Source organism: Cyrtonyx montezumae, unplaced genomic scaffold (genome assembly GCF_038088225.1).
Source record: "Cyrtonyx montezumae isolate F1298 unplaced genomic scaffold, pur_monq_1.0 scaffold_3, whole genome shotgun sequence".
In the NCBI taxonomy this organism is placed as follows: domain Eukaryota; kingdom Metazoa; phylum Chordata; class Aves; order Galliformes; family Odontophoridae; genus Cyrtonyx; species Cyrtonyx montezumae.
In genome coordinates this window covers 125731640-125749916 of record NW_027072034.1, presented here as the reverse complement: position 1 = coordinate 125749916, position 18277 = coordinate 125731640, and the positions used below count along the sequence as shown (strand labels likewise).

Sequence of the window (18277 nt, the reverse complement as noted above, 5' to 3'; positions counted from 1 at the left end):
AAGGCTGAGTATGCAACCATACCTCTGATGTCTCCTGATTGAACTATTTGATCTTACCAACTAAATAACTGTCTATAACTGCCTACTCAGGAGCATTCTTTTTTAATGATGCTAAGAGACAGTAAAAAAGGAATACAACTTATATGTGAATATAACAGTAGCCGTACTACCCATTATGTGTCAGTTAAAGCTTTAGTTCTGTTTTAAAAGAAAAACAACTGACAGAAGAGAAAGATGCTGAGAAGCAGCCTCTACAAGAACATGATACCACAGAGAAGTAGCTCAGAAATGCCACAACCAAGTGGTAATTCACAAGCCCACGGCCTCCTGGATTCCCTTAATACACAGCATCTTTCCACAAGCAGAATATTTTGAGTGACAGCAACAATACCAGGAAGATTCAGTCTGTTTAAGCTGAAAACTGACTCTGTTGCTGTGCCAAAAAGCCATTATTTGTGTACAGAGGGATAAAAATACTCCCCACACAAACACGCTATATAGTAATAAGTTCACTGCTTTAGGAGAAAAAAAGCAGAGCTTTCAAGGAGATTACTACTTAAGTTCTCTACATACATTTCTCCCAGAACCACCATCCCAACACGAGAAGCCTTTTATCCTTCTACTGTATCTGAAATGCTAGCCATCTCCTCCACATTAAACTAAAGTAGATTACCTTCCCAGTAGAAGAAAGATACAAATAGTATGCAGAAGTATTAAATAATAATCATTTCTACTTCAATTGGTATTGTTCATACTTGAAGTAAATGCTTCTATGTTTATACACAGAATATATCAACTATCAAGAAATCTCGGGTTTAAGAGGACATCTGCTTTACAGAAAGCAAAGGAACAAACAAAGCTATAGAATTTTGTAATTATTCATTTTAGTCAAGTGCACTGACTTACTTCTCTTTGTCCCATTAGAAAGCACTCGGCAGCAATGGCTCTGAGAAAAAGAAACACAAAAATATTTATTCTTGAATTATTTTAAGTGCCATTATCGGCAGAATACTGATATGGAATGGATCTACAAATTCTTGTGAAGAAACTGACTAACTTCCAATGATATTAATCTACAGTGAAAAGATAGAAATAGCCATTTTTTAAAAAACAATCTTACATGAGCAAGACATTTCAGTGGTTCCCCATTATGAACAAACACTGAAGAAAAAGATCAGTTCAGCATCACTGGATAATGAAGATTACTGCTATTGCGATATATAAAGGGGAGGGTAGAGAGGAGGAGACAGAAGTCAATAGTTGAATTAAAAAAGGCAACTTGTAAATACATCATTCATCTGTATCTGCGTAATATCCATTCATATAAGCTTCTCCAAAAGGGAAATTCCATTCATTTGTAACTGTGAAGACATGACAGTACCTTGTCTGGTGCAACAAAGTAGCTGTTTAAATAATAAAATACGAGACTTCCGGCACAATCCCAATTTGAATGATGTTTCAGATTTACCTTTGTGATGTAAACCTTATAAACAAAAGTAATATCTATGAAAACAGATGTATGACTGTAGCATTACATTTTCCAGATGGCCAGGCATGTTGGGATATTATATGTAAACATCTTGGCTTGCAGTTTCAGAATTTGAACGTTGCTCTCCTCCCAGTATCGCAGAAGTAGTCTGTAAAAGGCATTCGTGAGAAAGGAACACTGCTCTAATCACTGAAAGCAGAAAAGCAACGCAAAGATAAAAAACAAATTATACAAAATACGGTACACCTAATCTCAACCAAGAGCTGCAGGTAGGAAAAAGAGGCAAGACATCACACGACACTGACTAGGAATGTTTTCAGAAAAAGATGCACGTTAGAGTAACCACGCAGTATAAAATCAGAGAGAAAATACAATCTTGGAACATTACAAGATTCGTTTCTAGCAACTGTACATTTGAAGGAAAACCAATTGCTTCTGCAGTCGAATGACTACAAGCTACTATGCAGTCAGTTCTGCTCACCCATTTGATGCAGTATCAACTTGCCTTAAGGAAGCTGAAAGCTCCACCTAGATAGAATTGCAGCTTGGTTTAAAATGCAGCCATTCACCTTCTTATGCCAAAGGCAGGTGTGTCATACTCTCTCCCTGTGCCCAAATGTACTTTAACATCTAGTTTTGAAAACTCAGGAGCCCCAGCTGATGGCAATCAGAAAGCGTTCAGGGACAACTTAAACTTATTCAACAGAATGTTTCAGAGTTCACAGCAGCTAAATGCGCTGATACAAGTTTTCTAATCCTGGAAGAATATGTTAAGTAGCAGTCCGCATGAGTTTAACTGTTTTTGTTTCCCATAAGATCTTTCCAAAATTAAGGGTGATTTGTCTTTGCTGTAAAGCACCAAGCCTTAAGGTAACACTGTTATATAACGGTATATCCACTTTGCTCCACTTTGAAACCATACCTATAATAAATACATGACATTAATATATCACTAACACCTTTCTCTATACACTTGAAATTTTGAGATCTGGACTTGTGCTAAATGGGAAAATTTATTAACAGTTCTTATGCTATTAAATAGACTAGAACTCTGTCAAATACTAGAAAGGGACAGAGAAGTTGTCAGAAGACAATATACCTCACAAAACATGCAGTACGAGGAAAGAGGTGTCACTTTTCTAATGCATTTTGTAATCTTGTACAAAAAAATAGTAGTTGTGTTAACCAGGTGTTCATCTTGATTACACATACTTCTACATACCTCAGTGCAAGTCCAGGATTAGCAGGCATGGTAGAACAAAACCTTTCCAAAGTTTTGGAATGTTGAGATTTTGGAATACAGCTCAAGTAGAAGAGAACTACCTGTAAAATTTGAATTATAAATATTAATCTGCTTTATAGATGTCCAATTTTGCTGAGAATAATGGAGAAGCAAACTACAAACTGTGACTAAAATAATTTAACACCTAAAAATCTTAGCCCCTCAGTGATACAGAAATCCATTCATACAGAAGGTAATGCTGGTAATATTTTAGTGCTTTAGTTGATATTTAGTTAAGCAAAAAGAAATGCACTGGGTGTTAGCAAAACAGGACACAGGATTTATAGATCCAGAATAAAACTCACTAAAGTGCTCCCTTGCTATTCTACTTCTTCTGTTTCTCAACTACTGTAATCAAACTGATAGCTTAAATACAGTTTCCATCTTCAAAGTATTAGTGTTCTGCAGACTCCGATCTCCCAACCATCTCTTCTCTCCTTTACAGTGTCTCTTTTCACAAAGACAACTGTTTGCATTAAAAGCTATATCAAAACATGCTGCTTATTTAAGCTTCTCTTAGCCTCTATTCAAGAAGACACAGCTAGATACCTTCCTGGTTGGAACACTCTCCTCAGATGTTTCTTTTTTATTAATTCCTAGTTGTCAGCATACCTATAGTACCAATGCTGTATTTTGACAATTATAAATACTTGTCAAAAGGATATCAGTCTTTTTGTTTAAAAATGCCCACACATGTTTTTTACCTTATTGTGAAACTCGTAATTGGTCCAATAATCAGCAGCACTAAAAGGAATTGGGTATCGTGTGGGGACTGTAACCAGACATCTGTTCACCAGGTCAGTAAAAACCTTGAATTCTTGAACTTTGTTGTTGGATCCAACAACTTTGCTATTCATAAAAACGAGGTAGCTGGAAGAAAAGAAAAAAAGTGACAGTTCTGGTGGCCTTCACTGAATAGTTCAGAGATTAACTTACTTTCCTCCCCTAACAACTTACTCCAGCCAGATGTTCTGAACAATTTCCTGCTGCATCACTGCACCAAGAGCTGCTTCATAAGCATCCAGTGCTTCACTAACACTCGCATGAAGGGACTGGCACAAACTGTTTATATTAAAAGTTAAAGAAGTTAAGTTATTAACACAATGCACATACTCCTATATTAAGGGTAAGAAAAAGAATTCTCCATTCTGAGATAAGCTGAAAACTGCTTTTTGGTTCAACTGCACAATGGACTAATTTTATCAGACAGCATATTAAAATGGGTAAATCTCTACTGTGTATAAGGAATAACACAAAGCATATTGTTTACAATGCAACTCTCAAACTAAATATTTATTGTCTTCTATTCTTGTAATGTATCTTTTATTAATTCTTATACTAAGAATATTCTGACAAAACCTGAAGAGACATACCCTCAGTAAATGATTGATTCATGTTCTGCAACTGAAAACTCCATTTACTCAGACCCACGAGCTGCTTTCCAGAAATACTTTAGAAAGCCTTACCAGTAGATCTGCCAAAGATATGGGATTTGCTGGTTTACAATGTCATCTGTAAGATGCTCTTTATAGAGAGGTGCTGTGAATTCAATAGGCATTGGAAAATTCAAGAGGTATCTAAAAGAGAAAAAGTAATAAATGGTAACATCCCTCTACACTGAAGATTCCTGCATGGACATTTCATTTTTGTTTAGAATCTCAATTCAGGAGACGTACTAAAAAGATGCATCTACTGTTCTTACAGATTAGTTTAACACTATCCAGTAAGATTTAGGTAAGAACATATTACATAAAAATTACAGAAATATTTTTTATAAAATGCATGTTATTCCAGTATGTGATATGATCAACGTTTCTTTCTCTGGCACAAAAGTCTCATAAAATAACATCAAAACCTAGGATACAATTACCTACCTACTGTCAGCTATGCTGCATTGCTAATATTAAATTCAATGTAAACAGACACAGCCAGGAATAAAAACCTAACACTCAACTTGTAGATAAGGCCATGAAATGTTTCCATCTGCATTTAAGCCTTAGCAAATAAGTCCTTCCTTTGAAAGCCTTCAAAGGCAGCTAGCTTTCTTCTACAGACTTCCTGAAGTTTTCAAGTATGCAAGCTTCCTACAGTCAAGTAGGTGCCCAAATTTCGGATGGGTTTCAGCAGACCGGTTACCAACCTGCACCGTGTCAGCAACAATAGTCTGTTCATCAAAAGCATGGACAGACTGCTCTCTGGACAGAGGTCTTTTGTAGATGCTCTAAATATCACATTTAAGGTATGAAGTTTTATGCTTCCAGCTTTGAAAAAACAACTTTGGCATACAAAACGTTTGGCAGAGTCCCTTTTCTCCCCCATTCAGATATAAAACTTGCTGTCTGTTTCGTTCTTAAATTCTTAGAGCTTTTACAGTTCAGTTATGAAAGCACAAAACTTGCACAAACCTTAGAAAATATCAAAGCTTAATTCCCTTAAGTTCTATGAAAGCTCGCCAAGCTAAAAGCAAAAGAATTCTAGACTGTCCTGTTTTCAAGAAAATGTCAATGTTATCAAAACTTAAACACAGAATGATATCGTAAACATACCTTAAGAGATCCATGGAATCATGCTGTTGGTAGGTATTCTCAAAGAAAGCTGCCACAAAATCTTGCAACAGTGGAAGAACACTGCCTGACCTTTCCTGTTTTTTGTTGGTTTTTTAAATTAAAAAAATTAAGTCAGACATCAACTTGAAGCTGACAGGAAATAAGCACAATAAGTAATAAATGCTGTCTATATCTGTAATGCTCCTTTGCCTGCAGTCTCTCATCTTGAATAACATTTAAGTCAGTCAGCAAGTATAAGGAAGAAAAAGTGAATATATTACAGGACTTAACTATGACTGCCTATTATTCTAGCATAAGGGTATTAACATTGGATTAGAACAAACAGTTTGAGGTATGAGTTTATCCATGCATGCAATTCCTTTTGTTACGTTAAATCTTATCACTAACCTTGGCAGTTCTACATTAAATTCATATAAAGAAGAACAAGACATTACAAAAATACCACAAAGATCAATGAGTTTGATTAAGTGTCTAAAACGACATACAACCCCCAAAACTCATGAAGTCAGCAGCCCAATAGAAACAGTTTCAGGGTGGGGTATTACCTGTGAAATAAGGAATTTACACAACTGATAAAAAATTTCTGCATTCTGAGGATTCTTCTCAAATGCTCCAATCCACACTCTGTAGGCACTGTCACTCTGTTCCATCTGCAAATATAAGGTGGCCAAACTCTCCAAGAGCAGACAGTTGTTAGGGCAGAGCTCCAATAAAGATCTACAAAGTTCTGCTGCAGACTCCCACCTTAAATAAATGGTAAAGGTTAAGTTTAAGAAAGTAGAGCTGAGAGCTCCTAACTAAAACGTCTGGAAACATCTTACCTCTCAAGAAGCTTCAACAAAGCTATCATGTTCCTATAGAGAGGAAAGCATACAGCTATTCTTTTGTCAGCCTCAAGGCTTTCATCAGTACACGTTTTGACTGCATCTTCAAAACAAAAATATTAAAATTAAGACCTTAGACTTCAAGAAATGTCAAGAGTTAGTTAAAGCTTTAACATCATAAAAATTATCCCTTAACAATCACAAAAATACAAATGCATGAGAAGTTCTGAGAGTGATGCTCTCATGGGTTACTAAACATAGGAAAATAACCATTGTTGGAAAAGCTGGGTTTTTTTTTTGTTTGTTTTGTTTTTAATTAACATATCACAATGAAGATAAGAATGAAAGCATAAGTCTTTCAGGACTTTCATCCCTCATTCATTCAAAGACAATTATAAAATAAATTCAGAAATAGAATAGGTAGGAAACATCCTATCAGTGAACTATTAAAGCTATGCTACAGGTGACAGCATATAACTGCCTACTTAAAACTACATAGCAGTTACTCCAGCATAGCAGCTGAGATCAGTTCTATTAAGGCAAGAACTAACATGGGCAAATTTTTACATTAGGAAAAATAAAGTTACTAAATACCAATACTAAACAACTTGTTATTGTGGCTAGATTACCTCCTCTCATATAGGTGGTATATCTACAGAGATTATGCTTGAATATTTACTTGCACGAGGCATAATCATCTGCAGCATACTTATACTCAGCAGCAGTTCAATATTAGTGAAGCAAACACTAAGTGCTGACATTCAAACAGCACTAGTATGAAGTCTCCTTCCAGCAGCATTAAAGTCAATTCAACTTCTTCTAGTATCTTTAAAAAAATTACTCTGTTTATTTAAACTCCAAAGGAAGACAGAGGCTTTGCCCTGCCCCTTCTAAGGAAGTGTACTCATCTAGTAAAGTAGCCTACCAACTGATATATCCCTCTAGGGATAGGGGGTAGGACAGAGACATATAGAAGCTAAGCTTCTGTGCTCGTTAAGTCTCCAAAAATAAGCAATGCCATGTCACAAGCCACCGTTCCTTATCTTGATAGAATATCATAGTTCAGAGAAGAAAAGCTACAGCTCTGCAGATAAAAAGTGTGTATTAAGTATCCAAATCATGGACTTTCCATTTTCTTCTGTTCAAATCAAGATGAAATGTTCAGTGGATTAATCCCAGTGGTTTAACACAGCAACAATATCACACCACCAACGAAATTTCAGAAGTTGTTTAAGATTTTTTCATCTGTGAAAAGTGAATAATATGTACTGAGTAGTCTACTTCCTCAATCTTACCTTCGAACATAGCTAACAGTGTATCAGGATCAGTCTTCACATCTTGAACTGTTTGCCACGGTATTAGAAATGGCTCTTTGTTCATTATCCTTGAGGGACCGACGTTAGCTGGATCATAGAACTTGACTGGGAGAATGCTGAATTCGATTAAGTGTATGTAAGACAGCCAAGCCAAGCAACGGTCACTTAAAGTAAGGCGTTCTGATATGATCTTTTCATTTGCTGATTTAAAAGCGTTCTGTAAAGGTTAGAAAAAACACATTATATGTTTTAACCATAAAATCTCTCATATCTAAGAATGAGGAAGGGAAACAGGAAAAGTTCTAATGTTCCAAATCTTTTCTACGGAAAAGAGGAAATAATTCATGCCCAATCAAGATTAAATTTGGCTAAAGTGAATTTGTGACTATATTCAAGAAATACACAGCTCCATAATTTCTACACTAATTGTTTAAGAAAATCTGCTGAAAATTTTTTTTGCACAGAGAACAATGAATGATTTTGAAACGCTGCACTTCCCACCACATTTTCAAGCAGTATTCTGCTTTTCAGTAATATTTCCAATAGAGTTGTCACAAGCAAAACTAAAACAGTTCAGTTAAACTGGGAGATCTCAAAATCATTAGAGCAAGCAATGAGACAAAAAATCTGAACACGGTTCCTCCTGAAACAGAACAGAATGTCATGGCTAGGGATACGCCAACTTTTTCTTCAGAAAAATGCAGTATGAGCAAAGAATGCACTTTCAAGTGAAATAAAAATAGTTAAAAATTCAGGCAAAATTCAGCAAGGTATTTCTTTAGTAAGAGGTGAGAACTGAAGTTTCAAAAATATTTCACTTACCCACTCTTCAAAATATTTTAGAAATTTTTCTTTCAAGTTTCTAAAGAGAAGCATTACCACTCAATTTCAAGTAGCATTTTGACCTAGAAATTTTCTTTTAATTAAGTAAGGTTAAACAACCTCTCCACACTATGATCTTTTTCAGCCACACGTCACAGGAGAACATTTCTGATTTAATACTTTGAGCAAAGGTAAGGGTAAACAACCCATGTTCTCCCCCACACATACTCTAGACTCCTATTTCTGCTCACCACAAACCCAAACTATCAGTTCTGCTGCCTTCAGAACAGTGGTAAGTGGTAAGAAAGTCAACACAGCATTTTCTATGTAAAACTGAGATAGAAAAAAAAGCAATAACAGTATAAAAGCAATCAAGTGAAACGTTTTTAAGATATAGCAGGCAATAATGCCCCCTGCTGGCAGGAATGAAAACCTCGTGGTTGAAAAAACTGCAGTTTCAACTTTCAGTGGGAGCTGATGTCACCTTCTCCTCCAGTTTGTGGACCTACAGGACAGTAAGAGTACCTGAGTCTCTCTACAGTCACGATAACAGCCTGTGCTAAAATGTCATAGTTCACAGAATCCCTGATGTCTGCTTTAACAGTCTCCAATTTCTGAAGCGGGGCAAAAAGCAAAGTACCCTGACACTATCTTCTTCCAAAAAAACTAACGTGACCATTTCTGCACCAACAAGAAACATCTGAATACCTGAGACAAGACTTCACAGGTCCCAGAAGAAGCACACTACTGCTAGAAATCAGGCTCTGAAGCAATACCCTAGAAATATTATTAGGCATAGAATGCACCCCAGGCTATTAGCAACCCAATGCAACAAAAAAACCATACAACAAAGAAACTAAATATATATGCAAATTTTCAATGATATCGTGGTTTTAAACCAAGTCCCTAGGAGAACTCTAACAAATAAGATGTAACAGCTCTTCCAAAATTGATACTACTGAAAACACAGACACCAGAAAGATGAAGGTATGAAGACACATCTTACAGTGCTAAACTGGAAGTTACCTGCAGCAGAACAAGAGCATTCTGGTATCTTCCTGTAAACAAGCTTAAATGAACTCTGTAGAGAAGAGTCTCCAGAAGCTGGAATGACAAGAGATCAGGATTTTCCTCTCCCTCTGTCACTTCCATGAGGAACTGCAGCATCCTGCCACATACGTAGTCTTTTCCATCAAAGGAACTCTCCAAATTCAAGAACTAGAGAAAAATAATTAGTATCAAAATACTTACAAAGCTTCAAGGTAACTAAACTTAAAAATGAAATCAATCACATACTTTGAATAATGTATTTTACCACTCTATGAACATCTTTCTCTCACTCCCTCCCCAATACCAAAACCTCAAAACACTTAAAGTATTAATGGCCAACTTCCTGTGTCCTTGCGAACATTTAACTTTTGAAAATCTATGTAAAAAAAAATACAGCAAATTAAACATCTTGTTTTTAAATGACTGATTACCTGAGGAAAGGGTGACTATTTCTACAAAAACGTTCTCCAAACAGAACTCTGAATCAGTTCACTGTGAGCAGTGCAAAACTTTAATAAGCCAATACAACAGCTTTACATTAAGTTTTTCCTTTCATGCTTCCCTATTTAACATACACATTTTCTATAGTAGGAAGACACACACCCACATGAACATTTGACATTTTTTACTTACTGTCCACCAGATCTGATAGGATGGAGCATATTCCACTGCTGTTTCACACATTTCCTGTATCTCTTCCTTCGTTCCTCTTTTTGAAAAGAGTCTGAGGTAATGACACCAAATCTCAGGATTTTCTTTGTTGTTCTCAAGAGCTCGAGACAAAACATTCAGAGTAGAATCCAAACACTCTGATGATGAGCTGTGAAAATTAAAAAGGGGTAATAATATTTAAAAATAAACAGACCTGCTATTACTTTTTTTAGTATTAGGACTTATACAACGCGAAAAATACAAAACATATATATGCTTATATATATATAAAATATATAACAAAATACAAATATACAAAACAATATAGGCTTATTATTAGAATGGAAATGACAAAATCAGCTACAATTAGCTCTAAGCACGTACTGTCTTATTCTACTATGAAGCTTTTAAACTTTCAGCAAGTGTTCATCCTTCAATGGCTATGTGCAACTGTTAAGAGTTCATAGATGAAGTACCCAGTCCAAAAGAATCCATCTTAATTGAAAACAGGTAAGATCTACCCATAGACAGAAGTTTCAAGTTGGAATCATACAAATGCATTCATATCATACCAGCTCAAAAATCTTACACTAATTCCAAATGCTTAGTAAAGTACATCAGAATATTTTTATTACATGTTACATTTACTACATCAGCACGTACTGCATTTTTTCCAGGTTTCTGAAATTCTTTACCTAATTGTGAGGAATAAAAAAGCGTGTTTTACTTTGAGATAACTATCATGAGATGATACCAGAAAAGCAATACAAGATTAGCTTAAATAACCAACTGAGTCCCAGAACACAGAGCTAAGCTTCGACTTAAAACTGAATTTCTTAAAGACCACAGAAACATTTTGAGACCACATTTATTTTGGAAGCATCTTTATAATTTATTTTGCACAGACATTAATAAAAACATCTGTTCTGAAGCTAGACTAAAACAATTACGTTCAAGACTCAAATCTTCCCCACAACTCCTACTCTTAGCAGTGCATGTCAGGAAAAGCTAAAAGCACCACTATCTACTAAACCATTCAGTTTCTTAAGAGTATACCAAAGTGGTGTTGGGGAAGACAGCTTAAGAAAAATTTCACATTATCTTCCATTATGTTTTCTCCCTTCTTTTTTTCTTACTCTGCTTATACCTTAAAGCATGCTCTCTTCAGACTTGTAACATCTTCTTTATACACAGGCCTCTCCATTTCTATCCTACGTGTTTCAGAGGAACCATTTCCATTGTCACCACTACTGAAATGCATCACTACCCCACCATCTCACACTGTGATCACATCCACTGTCTGGTCTCCATAAACATGCTTAGCAAGCATTGACAAATGACAGTGGGCGCCATTTTTTCTGTATGAAGGAATTCAGTGACACACCATTTCTTCATATCACCACCAACTGTCTCTGACCTCATGGGCCAACATAAATTTGGAAGCGTTACTTTAAGAGAAGGCCTTTTTTTTTTATTTTAAATCTGCTTTTAAGAAATTAATTATTTGTATCTCCATTGAAGGAAGCTCCTTAACATAAGAAGCTTGACTGCAGTTGCACGGGTAGAGCATAAAATCAAAACTAAAATGTAAAAAGCAGACTTACCCTTCATTTTGGTTCAAGTACTTATATGCAAGTTTAATCCAAAGCTGTACATTGCACGGGTTTTCTTGGACGCTTGCCTCTAAGTTGGAAATGTCATCGGTCTCACTTGTAAAATATCGGATATCATCTGGAGTCACAACAGTATCAAGAGCTGGAATTCTTTTTTTATGTTCTGTCGGGTGGGCTGCAAATGAAAAAATCATTTTCAAAACAAAGTGGCTTACTGAGCATAGACAAGAGCAAAATATGGTTACTTCAGCATCTTAAAAACTTAAAACTAGTTAACATGTAGAAAACTTGTTATACTGAACATGTGAAGGCAAGAAATTGCAGTAAAGACTCTTTCCTTTGCCAAAAGACACCATTAAGTGGCATTAAGAAATGGACATCTACGTCAAAGAAAGGATTATCCCAAAAATTGTCTATACAGAATTTGCCAAGAAATACCAAAGCTCCCACTTCAATATTTAGTCGTATGTCATGTTACTGATGTTCAAGCAAGCTTTCAAGCCTCAAATGACATTTTAGAGAAGCTTTTCTTTTTACCTCCTGATCTCATCACTAAGGATCAACCCTGAACAAGTTCAAGCTAACACATGAAATTTACTTTCTACAGTTATGGGGAAAAAAAATAAAAATCAGTATAAAATAAAAAGCAACATTCCAAGGACCCCTATGTTTCCCTTCATTAACAGGTAGGTAGAAATCACATCTAGGCTTCCAGTCACACCTTGTACTAATTTGTTGATTTTTTTTGTTGTTACTGTTTCATTGTTGGCTTTGTTGTTGTTTTGTTTTTTTTATTTTGTAAGTACAACAAATGAAGCTCAACTTTTTGAGACAAGTTACATTAAGGAACCGAAGAATGACTGCATACAGGAAATAGGAAGAAAACAAAAGAGCTGAAGAAAACATTGGTTTTGCTCCTGAATTACCATATTTAATAGGTCCAGCAGACTGCTCCTCCTCACTGCTGCTACTATCTAACAGCGGTTTTCTCCAGTACTTTGGTCTCCATTTCCTCTTATCTTTCCATGTGGTAAATGGAGGTGCTGTAAATAAGCAATGCAGTAGAAATTGTTTTACCTTTTTCTATTCAAGATTGAAGTATCTTTGCCAATGAATATTTCAAATAAAAACATTCTACAAGTGCAATAGAAATGCTTAAGTTTTAATGGTACTTATTTATATCTGTGGTTCTCAAGTGCTTAAGTCACACTTTCAAACTGGAAAAAACTAATAAATCTAAAAAAAATAAAACTTAAAAGTTATTATATTATGGCCTTAAAACAAGTTCTATTCTCTAATCTATCCTAAGTATAACTCAACTAAGTATACTGACACATAAAAGGGAGTATTCTTGGTTGAGAAAGTCATAAAGTACCAATGTAATTAAAAAAAACAACCTCATTTTATTTAATTTATCAAGAAAGTTACTTACTATGACCTTTACTCTCATTGACATTGCTGGCGAGAAGAACAGCCATTTGATCTACTGACATACGGTCTCTGTTTATACCAAAAAGTTTTTCAACATATTTTTCTGAAACAAGAACATTCACACCTTAGGTAGGTAAACAAATGGACAGGTAATTTTCCAGCAATTTAACACAATCCATGCTTAATTAATGAAATATGACTGCTTCAAGAAGTATGCTAATTTAACTCATACAGAGAAGTAAAGAGGGCAAAGACTTCATCCCAAATTCTGCCCCCATCTGTTGAAGCACAGCCATCTTATCTTTGAGTGAAACATTCTACAAACCACTACTACTTGAGAACAGAAGGCCCCGGGGAGACCTCACTGCAACCTTCCAGTACTTGAAGGGAGCATATAAACAGGAGGGAGAACAGCTGTTTACAAGGGTGAACTGAGACAAGACAAGGGGGAATGGTCTTAAACAGAGACAGGGGAGGTTAGGTTAGATATTAGAATGAAGTTTTTCCACACAGGTGGTGGCAACACACTGGAGCAGCACTCAAAACCAGGCTGGATGTGGCTGTGGACAGCCTGGTCTAGTGGTTGGCGACCCTGCACATAGCAGGGGGGTTGAAACTAGATGATCACTGTGGTCCTTTTCAACCCAGCCATTCTATGATTCTATGGGAAACTTCTACTAAGGACAGAATTGGGTAAGTAGATAAGTATCTTACACATTGCATCACATCAAAAGTACTTGCTCGCAGAACTTTTAATGGGAACTATTATCTTTAGAAATAAATCTTAAAATACAAAAGCAAGCAAGAGATTCTTAAAAAAAAAAAAAACCTGTGGCAGTGCTGATTTCTTCATCAGTGCTTTTTTCTGAACAGCCAATCAGTTCTAAATTGTAAGACAGAATATCCTGGAACAGCTGCTTTCGGCTAAGAGTGCAATCTTTCATGTGCTGCCTAAAAATTAAAAAAAACAATTAAAATGTTTATCATAGCAGTCATTTATAATAAGGTCATAATTAGAAAGCTGTTACTAGTACATACAAGGATGAGGCATAAAGAAAACGATATCTATGTTTAATAATGCAGTCTGTTTTGAAATCTCCCTTAAATGTTTCCCTGGGCCTACTCTGAACTTAAGTTCACATCAGTAACTTAATCCTAGTCTTCATTATTTCAGACTTGCTCATAAGATTCAACACACTTGCTTTGCACTAATAGAGGAACACAATATTTAGAACTTTCTGGTTCAAATACGTTAGTTAGCTTTGCATTTAAAGGATCTGAAGTATGATTTGATGGTAATAACTATGGGTTGAACCAAAAAGGGAAAAGAACTTAAGTAAATTCCAACAGTACTTTTGCAGTTCTCAAACTGAATTTACTCACAGACAATACATATCCAGTTGTTCTACCAACTTCTTACACAAAGCAGTGTAAGGCTGCTTAACAAAATATTTTTAATATAATTTAACAAGCTGCAAAGGAACAAAGTAACTTCGCCAGTATAAAAAAAAATTCCTCAGCTACAGCAGTATTTTCTTATATAATCATTTAATGTTTGCTATATGCTTTACATCCATTTGCAGCATGATACATTTCTACTGTGCTTAATGCTATCCATCGCAACATGAAGATTCATGGAGGTCTAATGTTACACTAAAGCTCTAGGTGAGGAAAGCCCTACCTGAATTATAAGGTAATCAAAGGGTAAAATATTCTCTAATTGTCTATGCTACTTTTTTTTTTAATATAAAAAAAGCTTGTATGTAAAAAGTCTTTTTTTCTTGGTGGTTTAGATGCAAGACTTCTAATTGTTTTTACTGCCAACCAGACATTTGCAACAGGGTATTTAAAAGTAACTTTATTTTCTAAACCTTATCCTTAGAATTATAAATTCATACCTTCTGAAGAAATGAACACCTTGACTATCCTGGTCTTAAATGAGACATCTATGAATCAAACTGAAGAGAACTCACCACTGACAGTCGTCATCATTACACGTGCCCGTTAAATCAAAACGGCAGAAACACTGTTTTGGCTCAATCATATTGCTGTAGGTTACTGAACTGAGGTACAGTTTTTCCTTGGTTCGAAAATATGGACTAAACCTAAAAGGAAACAATGAATTATTGTGACAAAGCATATAAAACAAATTTATAAAAGAAAACATTTTGGAAAAACAAATAATAATTAATTACTTTTTTAGTACTAAATCTACCAAGCAAAAACATCACTGAGTACAAGAGGTAGGTGGAAAACAAATTAAGAGGGAAGGGACGAAACAGTATTTCCAAACAGATCCTACTCTAATATTCGCTTTTTGTCTACATGGAGAATTTAAATCATTAAGTTACCTAAAGAAAACTGCTTCAGGAAAGTCAAGTTTCTCATCACAATTCATCTTACTGTACATGTGTGGGTTATCAGTGGAAAGCAGTGTAGACTACTTTAAAATCATGCACATACAGAAGTTAAACAGCTGTTAAGTGACTCCATACCTGTAGGATTTAAATACTAGAAGAGGACTATGATATGGTCCAAATGGAAATGGTTTGGCTTCAGTTTGTTTATTTTGAGATGTAACAAAATCCATATCCACTGAAATTTCCTACAAAACAGATGAGAAGATATATAGCAATTGTAGTATGACCTAAAAGTAACATTCATATTTAAGGTGCTTACCTGACCACATAAGAGATCTTCCTTAGGTGCTACTAAGGCAGTACTTTTAACTAACAGTTCTTTCAAACTGTCAGCTTTAGCATGAAGTTTTTTCAGTTCATCAATATTCAATCCAAGGAAAAGCTCAGGCTCCTCTGCTGCCTTTTTAGAAAGCTTATTTATAGGTTCTTGTTTTGGAGTGTCCATGTGTTTAAGATTTGGCTTAGTGTAAGAACTAGATTCTCTGAAAGATCTCCTTCGTTCTCGGTTTGAATTAGACAGCACCTCATCATCGAAGTAGTTTTCTTCACTGTCCAAAGACAATTTATCCTGTGTAAGATCATGAAGTGATGGCTGAGGTAATGCAAAGTCAGCTTCCTCTTCTGCCTGAGGTGCAATATCAGATTGTTCCTTGGTTTGAAGTGCACGGGCCTCTTTCAATTTCTGAATCTTCAGAGCATACTCATACTCTAGTTGCTGCAGTCGCTTTTTCTCCAGTGCAATCAGTTCTGCTGAATGCTTTTTTGGACTTGATGCAGGGGAGTTCTCCAATTTCAACATTTTGCTTGGCTGAAAAGAAAAAAAAATCCCTTTATTTCATTTTCACATTTACTGATGTACTGACAGGAGGCGAATTAAACATGGGAAAGTTATTTAACTCAAGAGTTTATAAAAATATTTTCAAACTCTTGCCAAGAAAGTACCAAAAAACAGCAGGAGAACCACCAAAAAGTTTCCTACAAATCAACTCGTATATATACAGGTTTTTCAATACAGATTACCATATATCATGTGCAGGACTTCAACACAAGTTCTGATCATAGTTAAAAGGAAAACTACAAGACAAGCATCCACAGAAAACAGAAGAAAAAATTCCAAACACAGATAAGCAAGTATATCGGCCTGGTTCTTCCATAATTTGTAAAGTAACTAAATCCCACTTCAGTGCCTTTGGCAGATAGTTTAATGAGATAGTATCAATAGACAGTAATTTCCTTTCTTCACAGACAGAAAGGAAACAGAATCTATACCTTAATGACATTCCTCTGGAAAATACACATAAGCTACAACCATTTTTTTTTTAATGCTTTGTTTCTCAACTGAATTCTCAAAAGCAGAAGAAACAAATTAGAAATATTTCTGCAGTGCTTTTGAAACATTCTCCTGCTTTTCCTGAAATATCAACTGAAAGAGGTTTCTTAATCAAAATTGCTACTGCTTTTCAAGAAAAACAATGCTCTTAAACAGTGTTAAACAGCAGACTTACTCCAAGATGATCTTGTTCCAGTTTTCGTTTCCCAATTTCCTTACTTGCTACTGCTTTTGCTCGAGCAAGTTCCTCTCCGTATTTTAATGCCAGAGCTTTTTTCATTGTTACTCGTTGTTGAACCTTATGAATCTGGGAAAAAAAAATAACACCACTACTATGCAAGTTTTTAGATACAATCAGATAGTAAGATATAGTTAGAAAACAAATGGGAATGAATTAATCATTCCTCTAAAGCAAGCCTACTGTCTCCAAACAGTTAAGCTTCCTACTCCAAGTTTTCTAGCTACAGTTAACAGAAATTCAGAACTTACTTGTTCCTGAAGCTTCTTGAGAAACATTTTATTAGCATTCAAGATTTTCTCTGTTGCCTGTAGCTGTTCAGCCAGTTTGTTAATTTTATTTTCAGCAATTCGAACATTCTCTCTCTTCTTGGCCTCTTGTTGCAACAAATTTTTCAAAACAGATTCATCCTTCATCAACAGAAATCTAGAAAAAGTCAAGACAACAATTATTTTGCAGGGAGATATCACTGCCTTATTTAGGAATTGAGTTGAGTTCAGTGATGCTTGTTGATGTTTCTAACAAAGACTTAAGTTTCTCCAAATAGTCTTTAACATCCATGAGACATTAAGCATTGATGTTACGTAAGAAATATTTCAATGTCCAAGTTTTCAGCTAATTAGTACTGCTGAACAGGGAAAGATAAGCAAGTGCCCTATCTTTAATACTATTTTTGACATTAACATGCAAAAAATACACTTTGTTGTTTTCTGTTAAGTAGCAACTCAGTTCCTTCCTAGGCCACATAATACCTCAAGAGATTACAGTAGTTTTAAAGAACAATAGAGTAACCAAAGATGAAGACTTGAATGGACAGAAGTAAAGGAAGGGGGATGAGCACATTTCAGTATACATCTGAACACAAGCCAGTTTCTTCACCAGTCCATATATCATAAAGTGACAATGAAAGCAGACACGCAGGATGCTAAGTACTTATGATCTTTGCCACAGCAAATGGTAAGTATGAGATGCATGGAAGAAGCATACTAAAAGAGAAAAGGTGAACAGGAAAAGCTTCAAAAAGCCTGCTTAATTTGCAGAAATAGAAAATAGTAATTCTTTATATCAAGCATATCCCATTGAAGCATGATATCCTCCAAGCGTACTGAGCAGTTAAAAACATTCATTTTTCCCTATTTCAGAGTTAAGAACAGAAAGTTCTAGTCACTGAATGTACAAATAGCTGAAAATTGTCACTGTGAGCAAACCTATTTACAAGTCTCCAAACACCAAACTCACCCTTC

The 18277-nt window shown here is 35.4% G+C and overlaps 1 protein-coding gene across 1 annotated transcript in view; it reads right to left on the bottom strand.

Moving 5' to 3' along the window:
* The window catches only part of ZFC3H1 (zinc finger C3H1-type containing), a 39534-nt gene that overhangs the window by 2275 nt on the left and 18982 nt on the right, over positions 1-18277 (bottom strand). Inside the window, exons 13-33 of the mRNA XM_065743297.1 lie at positions 17285-17459; positions 16971-17102; positions 15725-16273; positions 15541-15650; positions 15019-15150; positions 13875-13996; positions 13047-13148; positions 12541-12657; positions 11606-11789; positions 9984-10170; positions 9327-9518; positions 7458-7695; positions 6160-6265; positions 5884-6082; positions 5318-5412; positions 4238-4348; positions 3729-3833; positions 3476-3641; positions 2712-2812; positions 1536-1637; positions 907-946 (exon numbers count right to left, since the gene is read on the bottom strand). Coding sequence (XP_065599369.1) covers positions 907-946; positions 1536-1637; positions 2712-2812; positions 3476-3641; positions 3729-3833; positions 4238-4348; positions 5318-5412; positions 5884-6082; positions 6160-6265; positions 7458-7695; positions 9327-9518; positions 9984-10170; positions 11606-11789; positions 12541-12657; positions 13047-13148; positions 13875-13996; positions 15019-15150; positions 15541-15650; positions 15725-16273; positions 16971-17102; positions 17285-17459 — 3265 coding nt within the window. The remainder of the gene's footprint in view (positions 1-906; positions 947-1535; positions 1638-2711; positions 2813-3475; positions 3642-3728; positions 3834-4237; positions 4349-5317; positions 5413-5883; positions 6083-6159; positions 6266-7457; positions 7696-9326; positions 9519-9983; positions 10171-11605; positions 11790-12540; positions 12658-13046; positions 13149-13874; positions 13997-15018; positions 15151-15540; positions 15651-15724; positions 16274-16970; positions 17103-17284; positions 17460-18277) is intronic.